This window comes from Panthera tigris, chromosome C1 (genome assembly GCF_018350195.1).
Source record: "Panthera tigris isolate Pti1 chromosome C1, P.tigris_Pti1_mat1.1, whole genome shotgun sequence".
Lineage (NCBI taxonomy): Eukaryota > Metazoa > Chordata > Mammalia > Carnivora > Felidae > Panthera > Panthera tigris.
The window spans coordinates 41,380,704-41,393,542 of NC_056667.1; the positions used below are offsets into that span (position 1 = coordinate 41,380,704).

Here is a 12,839-nt window from a genome sequence, read left to right on the forward strand (position 1 = left end):
ATCATCAAAGGTTTGAACTGAAAGATGAAAGCTTGAGGAATGTAAAGCAATGGCCAGTGGGTAATGGAGGTGTTTGGGGGTCAGTGGAGTCTTCCTAGGATTCCTGAAACAGCTCCACAAATATGATTCAAGTTTTCCAGTTGTGTTCTCATAGAATGATGTATCTTTCCTTCAGAGCACTTTGTAATTATATCTGGGTATTTTACAATGTCTAGACTAAACCACAAGCTACTGGACTATAAGCTTCATGAAGGCAAGGATTGTGTTTAATTTGCCATTGATTATATCCTGGCACATACTAGACACTAATTTATTGAATGAGTAAATGTGAATGAATAAATTTGAGTTTTGGGGATCCAGGCCTTCAAAAACATGACTTAACAATATTCACGTCTCATGGGCCAGTCTCTTGCATGCACTCCCAGGCATAGGCTGATCCTCCAACTGTGGCAGGTAATCAGGGGTAGTAGAGATGCAGAATCTGAAATCAGTGAGATTCCAGGACACCAATTACTCTAATTCCTTCTTACCCCAAACTATTGGCAAACAAAGTCAGACAAACATTCCTCAAGACACTCTAGAAAACTTGACACCCAAGCAAAGAGCTTTGGAGCGGCAGGTGATGTGAATGGGGAAGTCAGGTCTGGAGGATATTCATATCATTCTGTGGACATTACAAGGCTGCACTCACAAAGTAATCGTGAGAGCAAAGGATTCTCAGAGATAATTAAACAATCTCATTTGGGACATTGGAGTCGGTCACTACTACTACTCCTGAGACACAACTTGAAGAGAAAAATTGAATGAAAATGAGTCAGACAGAGGTGAATTCAAATGATACTACCAAGTGACTTAAACATGTTAACTTTCCCAAGGCTATGTTTCCTTGACTGCCAAATTGGGATAATATTTTAGAAACAGCACATCCATTTGACTATAGGTACCTTGTAGGCAGGCACAATTTGTTTTCATATATATTTATCTAGCGTTTAACAGTGCCAGACTCACAGTAGATACAGAATAGATAAATTTCTACCTAGAGATAACCCAAGATCTAGTCCTGACTCTATCACTAATACACTCTCAGAGTGACCTTAGGAAATTTCCTTTTCCCAGGACTGCAACCTTCCTCTTTGTAAAATGGGGAGCCTGGACAAGCTTTTCTCTAAACTCCTTCCAGATCTAATATTTGAGTCTGTGGCCATTTAGTACAGTCTACCCCATTGCTGCTCCCAGAAGTTAATTAATGCTACAGACTGAGGAGACAATAAGTCACGAATCACTTTGTATTTACAGATACACATGCATTTAAAACAGATTCTGTAAATAGCTACAATACTGTATTGCACATTTGGCCTACTTTTGCCTCTTTTGAGGTCAAGAGGTTTTTGTTTGTTTGTTTGTTTAGTCTTCCTTTATTTGGATTGTTAAGCAAGATGAAAACCGGGACAAGTTGCCACTAACACATATTATGCAGCTTGAACCTTGGTGGCTCATTGCACTATTACTGTGATTGATAAACATTGCACTGTAATCGGCTGGAAGCTCCTGGCTTCCATGTGGCAGAAATGAGGTCACAGAGCAGGTCTGGGGGACTGCCATCTAGCAAGCAGCTCTGTTGGTCTGTTGCCCAGTAGGTTTGCCATTATCACATTCAACTCTTGATTCTATCTGTTGTGAAGATGATTGCTCTCTTAAACTAGCTCCTGAGTTTTAAAGAATTTAACAATTTTTAAGTAGAAATTTCACTATTTGCCTGGATATCCAGTATGAGAGAAAAGATTGTTGGATATATGTACTAAAATATCCAAAGGTCACAAGGAGCTCAGTCTGAAATCCTAGTGCTAGGGTAGATGGGTGTTACTGCCCAGAAAAATAGTGATTATCCCTGACCTGTATTGACTTAGCAGTATAAAAAGCACATCAAGAATCACTGCCTGTAAAGGGATCACATTTGTCCATGGTTGAAGAAGTTAATCAAGTCACTCCTGCAAAATGCTCCATTGCTGGAGGCTGCTTAAAGCATTGCTTGAGAGGTAGGTAAGAATTTCCTGACAGAGACAGATACAGGGACTTGGTCCTGAAAAACATTGGACAATTTTCGCTCAGGCCCTTGGGACCTGATTGCCTCAGAGACTGACTCCTTTCCAGAAGCATTAGATATCCATCATCTTGGATTAGTCTTAATAGTTGAGTAATTTGTTAACAGATTAGAGACATAAGTCTTTTCTCCAGTGGACTCTGAATCTGATGGCCTTGGGATTGAATCCTAACAGGGCTCTAATACTTCCTAGCTGTATCATCTTGGTCAAGTGTCTTAATCTTTTTGGGTCATAGTTTATCTATAAAAAACATCATATAGAATGTGATAAAGAGCACAGACCTTAGAATCTACTGCCTGGATTTGAACCCCAGCTCTACTATTTACTCGTTATGTGACCTTAGGCAAGCTAAAGAACCTTTTTGTATCTTACTTAACCTCATCTTTAAATGAGGTTGATTATAGTGCATCCCTCACAAAGATATTGAGAAGATAAGTTAATATATGTACAGTGCTCGGAACAATGTTTAGTACAGAGTAAGCATGACCTCAGAGTTAGCTACAATGACATTGGGGTGATAATCCTCATCTCTCAGGTTCATTTTGCAGATCAACTGAAATGATAAAAGTGAAAAAAAGAGTCACAGAATTATTAGTGCTAGAAGAGACCTTAAAGATTACCCAAATAACCTCCACATTTTATGGGTGGGAAATCAAGACTCAGAGATGGAGTGATTGGTCCAGAGTCACACTTGATTTAAGGGCAGAGTCCAGGTCTCCTGATTCCAAGTCCAAGTCCAAAAGCTCTATCCTCTGCATCACATCAAAGAAAGCAACATCTCCACAGGGAGGACTCTGGGGGGTCCTCTTATGCAGTCATTGGACCTATGCTAGTTAAGGTACTTTCCTAGGATAACGAACTGCATTTGGAATGGACAAAAAACTTGGGAGAGACTCTCCCCCTTCCCCCACCAACTTCTGAGGTGGCATGTTAGTGAAGGGGGAAGTGGGGATTCGGGCTAGGGCTGGGAGGAAAGATTTTTCAAGAATCAGTGCTAGTTCCATGACATTATTTCAGCTAAAAACCAAACATGTGCCATGTCTAAACAAGCTAGAATCCACTCCATTTGTTTCTGGTGTCAAAGGTTTTCATGTGGTTTTGATTTTGGTTTTGGTTTTTCCTTTTACTCATTATGTGACTAATTAAGCAGCTTTAATTAAGCAGCTTTCCCTAGGAATGGTTTCACATCCTCTCTTCAGTGGAAACTAAGATTTCACTCCCAGGAAGGTGAGTTTGGGATTGGGACCTCTGAGTTCAGTTTTCCCAATTTTTTCAGGGTCATGCCCCCTAGATTTATTCTGCCTTAAATTACATTTCCCAGTTGTACTACTCAGCAGTGATTGAAAGATGGGTTGGAGGAAAGGGCAGTTTGGAGGGAAGACACCATGAAGAACAGCAGAACTATCTGACTTGGAGAAAAGGAGAGGCCATGATTTCTGTTCTCAAATTATCTGAGGGTGTCAAGGGGCAGAGACTGTGAGGTCTCTGACAGCAGAGCTGGTACAAATGGGGTAAAAAGAAGAAGAATTGCCAGGGCACAGATTTCAGCCTAAAGCAAGGAAAACTTTCAATTATGAGAGTTGCCCAAAGATGGTATGGACAACGAGCTCCCATCCCTGCCTAGAAGGTATGCTTTAGAAGAAAGAGATTTGGTTGTGAGGTCTGACAGCCACTTATCAGAGATGTGAAGACTGGAATTGACTAGTCATACCAGGTAACTCTAAATATTTCAAATTCTGGGAGTCTAAAAAACAAAGACCAATTTCATGGAGTTCCCACAGTTAAGAATCACCTGGAAAGCAGCAAAATCAGAAAGTCATGACCTGTTCCTTTATCTTGCCTGTAATTCTCTTTTCTTTCTCTTTCTCTTTCTCGAGCTCACTCGTCTACTCTTTAATATAGCAGGAACCTTTGACATTTTGCAGGGAATAATCTTTTCTTTTAAATGTATTTCTGGCTTAGCCTTTGCTCCTTCAGCATCATTAGAGAGTCTGAGCTCTCTGGAGATTAGCTCTGGCCTGTCACCACAGCAACTGCCCAGGCCCTGTGGGCATCCATGGTAATAGGCATAGGGCTTTGAGAGGAAGCCCCACAGGGAGTCTGATATGAAACAAGCATGTTGTGTATGAGGAGGTTTTCTTTAATAGGATTAGCTGTGTAGGTTGGCCTCACTTACCTAGTTGGCCAGGCCTGAAAAGTGTGCATGTGTCAAATTTTGGTCAAAGGAGGAAATCTTATTTTAAAGGCAGAAAAGAGACTCGCTCTCCACGTCCCTGAAGTGAATCCCCTTTGTAAGATTGAGTCTTCTTTTGTAAAGTGAACCTTAACCCATGCCATGACCTGGTTGTTGGTTTGGGGCTGGGTGTCTGCAAGGGAGGCCATCTGCAGAGAATTCGAGGGGCATGCTTCCACCTCCACTGCAGGCAAAGAACAGCAGCAACTCAGCTTGCTTGGGGCTGGGGGTGGACAGAGTGTAATGCGGGAAGCAGAGTGGGTGTGGGGTTACAAGAAGGGGAAATCGGGAGGGTGGGCCTTGTCTAACATGAGCAGTTCTGCTGCAGCAGCGGTGGGGTGTCTGAGAGACGGGTGTTCTTGGAGGTGCCCAACACAGAGGGGTCTGTGTCCAGCGAATCAGACATCTTGTCACAAATGGCATCTACCAGGCGCTCGAAGGCCTGCCTCACACTGATGTTCTCCTTGGCGCTGGCTTCAAAGAAGTCAAACCCTAAGGAGAGAAGACAGAAAGTAGTAAGGATTTTTCCCTTCCTTTGTATGCCCCCTGGCCAGAACACTCCGAATTAATACAGCTGGTGCTAAGGAATGAAGTGAGGAGGCCTAATTCCATGGCAGGGGATTCTGCTTTAAAGAAATGGTACAGGGCAGGGGCATTACCTGCACGGGTTTTACAGTCAGTCAGATCCTGGTTCTACCACTGGTCAGCTGTATTATCCCCAGCAAGTCACGTATTCTCTTTATAAATCAAGTCCCTGGTTTATAAATTGTGTTAATTTTACCTAACTCATTAAACAAGATAATGCATGTAAAGTATATAGCCCTGTGCCTGACACAGAGTGGGGGTCACTAGGTGTTTTCTGAAAGAGTGAATACTTCAATATGTGTACACAGCACTTCACAGTGTTCCAATCCATTATTTTGTCTGATCCTCATGTTACCCCTGGGAGGAGGAGTATTTGGGCAGACCCCTCCATTTCACTAGTGCAGACACTGTGGCTTAGAGAAATAAGCTGACTTGCCCAAGATAAATAGAGGCACCAGTTAAAGAAGCCCAAGCTTTGACCTTTTTCACTAGGGCTTTTCTTCCTCTTTCCCTTGCCTTTCAGTCACCTCACAACCTAGCCCTCTGGGATCTGGAAGGCACCCCAAGATCCACACCAAATAAAGCTTCATTTGCCCTTTCCACCCCAGACCCACTGGCTTATCTCTACTCCATGAGGTTCCTCCTCCCTGAATTCCCCTGGACTTTCTCTATAGCTCTGCCTTCCACACAAACCCAACAGAAGGCACATGGAAGGCTGCACTTGAAGCATAAAATATTCTTGTCTGTTTGGTACCTTGAGATCTTTAGTGACACTTTCTGTGACAAGGAACAGAACTTGATTGTCCCAAGAGACACAAGAAAGTCCCTCCTGATTCAGACAAAGTGGCTACTTCCCAGCTGAGGAATTCTGACCAGGTTGGTGGCAGTTCTTAGAAGTAAAAGCCTCCTTCTCTATAGGTCCCTGACCCAGTCTCCTCCCTCCTATTTGTCCAAGGAACTTCCTCTTTCCTTTCCTTTCAGGTCCATCTTTATTTCTTCTCAAAACTTCTCTCTTCCCTTGTTTTCATGTCTCTCCTTCTTTTCCCTTATGTTCCTCACACTTTCTCCTTTGGATTCTTTATATTTATTGAGCACCCACTATATGTCAGACACGATGCCAGGAGCTTTGGAACTATTATCTTACTGTGGGTAAATATAATCATCTTTAATTTATAAATGAGAAAATGAAGGCTTCAAGAGATTGCATAACTCACACAAGGTCACGGGACTATATTAGTGGAAATTGGGTTTAAATCTGGGTTTGGCTAGCTCCAAAGTTCATACACAGTCTTGTCTCCTACTTCTTCTCTTTCTCTTCTTTCCATCTTTATTTCTTTTCTTCCTTCCTTCCTTCTTTTTAAAAAAAAATGTTTATTTATTTATTTTGACAGAGAGAGTGTGTGTGCAAGCAGAGGAGGGGCCAAGAGAGAGAGGGAGAAAGAGAATCCCAAGCAGGCTCTGCACTGTAAGCGCAGAGCCCAATGCAGGGCTTGAACCCACAAACTGTGAGATCATGACCTGAACCAAAATCAAGAGCCAGATGCTCAACAGAGTGAGTCACCCAGGTACCCCTCCTTACTTCCTTCTCTCTTTTCTTTCCTTTTCCTTTTCTTTCTCCTTTCTCCCTTCCCTCCCTCCCTTCCTCCCTCCCTTCCTCCCTCCCTCCCTTCCTTCTTTCCTTCCTTCCTTCCTTCCTTCCTTCCTTCCTTCCTTCCTTCCTTCCTTCCTTCCTATGCCTTTCTCTTCTTTACAAGTCTCTTTGGCCTTTGCCTTTATCTGACTATTACCCTGTCTGAATCTGGGCAAGTCACTTTATCTCTGTGAATCACTTAGCCTCTCTGAGTCTCAGACTCCTCAGTTGTCAAATAGGAATAGCTACAGTGTGTTCCTGCTGAGAACAGCTGGGAGAATTAAGTGAGAGGAGAGATAAACTGGTGTACGAAGTTGCCTGTTAGAATAACAGTTTCTTTCCTTCTACTTTCATCTGCTCCTCTCACCTCCTCTTCATCCTGTTCTCCTTCTTTTATTGTCTTTTCCCACAAAGGAGGGGCTCTCTTTTCTCCCCACTTCCTACTCCCTATTATCCCACTGTGGACTGAAGGACTGAAGCCCCCAGGTACAAACAAGCCTCCTCTTCCTCCACCATCTCAGCTTGAAGGCACTCCCAGCTCCTTCCAGGCCTCCTTTGGTTGACAGTCTCTCAGTGGCCCTTTTCCCAACCTGAGAAAGGCAAGCAGCAGGAGTGCGTGCTAACCATCGACTTGTGATAAAGAAGGAGTTGGCTGCTGGCTCATTATCTGCAGGCTACAGAAACCCAGTCAGCTTCAGAGACCCTCCAGCATGTAACTTTTCCTTAATGAGTATCATAAAAATTGACTCTCTGGCCTTTGGCTTATCACAAGTGATAGTTTTTGGAGAAGAGGGGGGAGCATATTGCTTGCCTAGGAAAGGGGCAAACAGGTAAAGAAGTAAATAGGCTTTAACTATTAGTTTGGATGAAGATGAGGACCCAGTTCAAGGCCAGGGCACAAATCATTTCTGAGGAATTGGCACTGAGGGGAGGACATGTCATGTTGTACAGGTGGGCAGTGGGAAGAGGCCCAGGAGTCATATAACCCGGATTAGATTATAGTCCCTGTCAGCTACTGGCTGTATGACCTTGGGCAAGTTGCCCAACCTCTCTCAGCCTCTATTTCTTTATCTGTAGAATGGGTTGAATATTACCTACCTCATAGTGAGGTAATAAGAATTAAATGCACATAAGTATGTGAAATGATTGGCATATGGAATACATGTTAATTCCCTTTTCCTTATATTCCTAGTTCACTTTAGTCCCAGCTTCCTTGCACCCAGGGCCTTTAGGGAAATCTTCTTTCTCCTAATCACTCAGGGTCAATCAATAAACCAGTCTTTACTGAACATTGACTTTGTGCCAGGCTCATGTTGAGAGCCAGGGACAAAAGGAGACCAAATCTAATTGTGGAAAAGATACATTAATCAGAGCCCTTATGTATGCATAGTCTATAACAGTTCACAAATACAATTTTATTTTTTTAAGTTTTATTATTTGAGAGAGAGAGAGAGAGAGAGAAAGAAAGAGAATATGAATCCCAAGCAGGCTCCACGCTGTCAGCACAGAGCCCAACACAGGGCTCCATCTCACGAACCCTGAGATCATGACCTGAGCCAAAATCAAGGGTCAGATGCTCAACTGACTGAGCCACCCAGGTGCCCCCAAAATATAATTTTAAAACAACCTTGTGAGCGGGGTGGGGGGCAAGGCAGGGGTTATTACTTGTAAGTTACAGACAGGAAAACCTAGACTTGGGGATGCGGTATAAGCTAGGGCTCTATCCCTTATGCCCCTTTGTCTCGCTCTCAGTTGGAATAGTGACTGAACACTATATAACATTTCTAACCCAAGTAGAGCAAACCAGAGGCTGTGCAGGAATGCAGTGGAGAGAGAGAGTGGCATGGGAAGAGAGCAGGAGGAGGCTTCCAGAAGTTAGTGGAAAGAGGAATCTTTGAGGCTACAACTGAGCAAAACTCTTCACCTAACTAACTTTTCATTCTTTCAGGCTCAGCTTAGATACAGCCTCTTATACAGCTATAGCACATGTTACCCTGCATGGTAGAAGTCCATTTGACAAGAAGGTCCCTGAGCAGGGACTATGCCATTCATCTGAGCCCCAGAAATAGCCAAAGGTATAGGTGTTTGGTGAGTGCTGGTTGATGAAGAGATGACTGAAGGAGGGGGGAAGCATGGAGAATGTGCTTGAGAGGATGTGGACAGTAGGGGTCATAAAAGTCAGCTCAACATGCACGATGACACTTGGGTGAATCGGTAGTTCTTACCCTTAAGGAGCTCCTAGTCTAGTGTGAGAGACAGACACACTGACAGTATTACCATGATAAATGCTGGAATGGTGGGAAGCAAGGGGATTAGCAGGACACAAGAGGAGGCACCTAACTGTCCTGGGGGGCCAGGGAAGGCTTCTTGGAGAAGCTGATTCCTACACAGATATCAACTAGATAAAGACAGGTGATTGTGAATGTATGTGTGAGCACATTTGTGTGTACTACACCAGGCAGGGGAAGCAGCATGAGCACAGATAATGGGCAAAAACAGCATTGGTATATGCCAGAGTGACCATAGTAGTTTGTTATCATTAGAGCAGAAAGCTCAAAGTGATGACAGATGAGACAGTAAGTCTCATGGAGACTCATGGAGGGCTCATGTGTCATGCCAAAGAGACGCTGTCACTGTCATCTTAAAGGTACCCAAGGTGTGGGAACTCTGATTTGAGTAACCAGCTCATGGCCTTAGCCAGCTCATGGGTCTCTTTCCCTAGCAGGACCATTCCAAATTCACATCCATCCAATTACTGTCAGGCTTCTGGAAGGCTCTTCATTAGCAGGCCCAGATGGTAACCTTTCCCTCAGATTCATTAGTAAGGATTCTCAGGAGCTGAGAACCTAGTGAGGTCAGAAAGATGACAACCAATTAATCAGACTAGCCCTCAGTCCTTTCCTCCCTCTAATTGGCTTCATAACAATATTTCTTCTATCTTTAATAGGGCCCAAGTCTTAGCTGAATCTGAGATAATCCACATCCCCCCAGGATCATGTTTACCTATCCTGCCCAAAGGTAGCTGTCATAGACCCAGACTCTACAGTTTGTCCACACTGCCTGCTTCTGAGTTTGACCTCAGAATCCTATTCAAAAACTCATAACCAACTGAACTTACCTCTCCTCATCCTGACACTGCCCTAGAACACTTCTCCACTTTTATGTTCAAATACCTTCTCTACCTCCCTCTGATACCTCCCATCTCTGTCATGTATCAATCTTCAATTCATGACCTGCTGGTCATTGATAATTTGGCAAGTGACTCACTGTGTTCCTTTATGCCCAGGGTTGTTCTCATTCTCAGGAACTTTGGGTTTCATGTGGTCAATTCACCTAACACCCTTAATTTCTCAATCATCTCATTTACAGCGACCTTCTCTTTCATTTTGTTCAGCTATGCTTCTGTCCTATTTTGACTTGGACTTGTGTAACTGGGACTGAAAGAGGCCTAATTAATGCAATACCCAGACTCATTGGCTTAACATCCAAGATTTTTCGTGGCTTGGCCTCTATCTACTTCCCTGGCTCCATCTTCCTGGCACACACCATGCTCCAGAGATATGAACACTCTCTCATTTGGTGCCATTACTCATGCTATTACTCTCTAGCTCCTACTCCTAGTTACTTTCATTATTCAACTGTGGAATTACCTTTCTCTTCTCACCCCACCTCCACCACTTAGAACATACAATGTACCTCTCCCCTGTTCTCCCATAGTACCTTACACAATTGTTTCCATCAGATTCCAACAGCAAAATGGGAACTATTCTTAACATTTAAACTAGAGGAAATTGGTTATATAAGAGACAGAAGAACAAAGAGGCCAATAAGAATAGTGAGGAAACCAGACATTATCACCAACAAATAAAACAAACCTACTACTAAGGCCAAAGGAAGCTAGAGCCAGGAAAGCAGGAGCCAAAGAAGAGGAGTAGCCTCTACTTGAGGAGTCATCCAAGGTGGGGAGAGGGAATATACAGGTTTCCCTTTTCCCCATCTCTAATCACCTGCCTATGTCTCTCCTTGGCTAAATGCATCCAAAAGCCACTGTCACAGGAACCTGGGAAACACAGCCTGCAAATGTCAACCCCCTGGGATGGGAGTGGGGGACGGGGTGTTTGCAGGAGAGACAGCAGAAGAGTGAAGAATGATATCAAACAGGCTAAGGACTGACACAGCCATCTACCCAAAGGATGTTGAAATTACCTCTCTACTATTTTGTTTCCCTAGTCAATTGGCATCTTGAAGGCAGGGTAAAGGCAGGTGTTCACTTCTGTGTCCCCAGCGTCCATCATGTGTTAGACAACTGTGGCAGATTATTCACTGCCCTCTCTGTACAGGATTTGGCATATCCACCCATTGGCAAGTGCTTTGAAGAACCTCCTTGTGGGAGGATTATATCTTTCTGTTTCATTGACATCAAATTTGATCATGTAACTTGCTTTGGCCAACAGATGTGGGCATTCCAAGTCCCAACAGAAGATTTAAGAGCCTTTGTGTGGTTTAGCCATCCCAGATTAGACCCCAGAGTAGGAAAACACATGGAACAGATTCACAGCTGACTTGCAGCTAGCATATGTGAGAAATAAACCTTTATTATCTAAGCTCCTGACTCGAGTTATGTGTTACCACAACAGAATCTAAAGAAATCTCACTAACACTGTGACTAAGGGTAGAAATTTGAAGAGAAACAGTGGCCAGCTTTTGGGAAAACACCACTGGATGATGATATAATGGGAACATTAGGATTTTTAGTCCAAAGCCTGAGTTTGAGTACGGGGCCTACCACCTGATACCTGCGTGGCTTAGAAAAGTTACAGAATCTTTAAATGAAAAAATAAAGAGACAGAAGTGAGTGGCACAGCTCATTGTGTGCAAGAAAACACAAGTTTGGATTCAGCTTCTTCATCAGTATCATGGAGCTGATGATAATGACATCTTCCAGGCTAGGAGTGAGGATGAGGGTCACAGAAAATTGTTGTGAAAGCACCTTGTAAACTGTAAGTCACTGCATCAAAGTTAGTTACTATCAATGTCAGGTCTTTCTCTGCAACGAGGCTCTGTGGTGCAGGTTTCAACTGTTCGTCCCAATTCAAAAAACAAACAAATAAACAAGCCCATTTAACAGGCACCTAAAATAAGCAAGGCAATGTACAAAGGTCTGTGAGGTCTGAGTGATAAGTAGGTATTGTGTGAACTGAAATCATGGAATCAAAGAGAAGGGATAGAGCCAAATGGACCTTCCCATTCAACTAACCCAAATCTCCTATTTTTCAGATGGGTAAACTGAGACCCAGAGACAGGAGACAAGATGCTCAAGATCATATAGCAAATTAGTGGCAGAAACAGGATAAAACCCTCAGCCTCCAACTCCTACTCTGGTGCTTTTCACACTAAACTTTGCTGGAGTGAGTGTATGTGTGTGTTCTAAGACCGCATTGTAAATGAGTCTCTCCCTCCCTTGTAAGCAGAAGTGCGTTTTTCTCTTTTACTATCCTCTCTGGGCTCTGGCCAGGTCCATTTGCATTCAGATCCAGAGAAGGGACAAGATGTCCCTTTCTGAGGGGCACAGGAGGGAAGAGGCCCCCAAATGCCATGCTTCTCACAATAGGAGTCCCTGAAACTGCTCCATACTCCCAAAATCCACTTGCCACAGTCTCACCCATGTCCCAGGAACTTCGAGGATACTGATAGCCTGCTGCTACTCACAGCTTTAATAAAAGCTAGCAGCTGGCCATATCACTAGATTGGCCTAGTGAGCTAAGAAAAGCTAAGGGAAAGGGAGTCCTGAAGAGGAATCCCATCGAGCAGCGAGTGGCACTACTATGGTGGCAAACAGACCACTGAAACTCAATTGCTGGCATAGCAGAGATAGGACTGAAGTGAGAATGAGGAAGGCTGAGCATCCACCCTCACTGTTCCCAAATCTGATCACATCCTTGCAAAATTCTTAACATGATCCACAGGATCCTTCATGACTTGGCCCTTGCCTACCTCTCCACTCTCACCTCACACTACTCCCCCCTTGATTGTTCAGTCCCTGCGGTATGGCCTTCTTTCAATATCATGAGTGCTTCAAGCTTTACCCCACAGTAGGACTATTCTTGATCTGGAACATGGTCCTCTGCCTCCGTGCCCTGCCCCCGCCCCCACCACACACTCACTCACACCCACTCTTTGCTTAACTTTTTCTCATCTTTTAGTTCTCAGCTTCAGTGTTACTTTCTCGGAAGATCTTGACTCTCCAGTCTAAAATTAAGTTTCTCTGTTTCACTCTCTTCATAGCACT

The 12,839-nt window shown here is 43.7% G+C and overlaps 1 protein-coding gene across 2 annotated transcripts in view; it reads right to left on the reverse strand.

The window, feature by feature from the left end:
* Nucleotides 1-66: 66 nt before the first annotated feature.
* Nucleotides 67-12,839, reverse strand: part of RAB3B (RAB3B, member RAS oncogene family) — a 93,597-nt gene continuing 80,824 nt past the window's right edge. For both annotated transcript variants that reach the window (XM_042997154.1, XM_007077213.3), the window contains one exon: nt 67-4,827. In XM_042997154.1, coding sequence (XP_042853088.1) covers nt 4,640-4,827 — 188 coding nt within the window. In that variant the 3' untranslated portion in view covers nt 67-4,639. The remainder of the gene's footprint in view (nt 4,828-12,839) is intronic.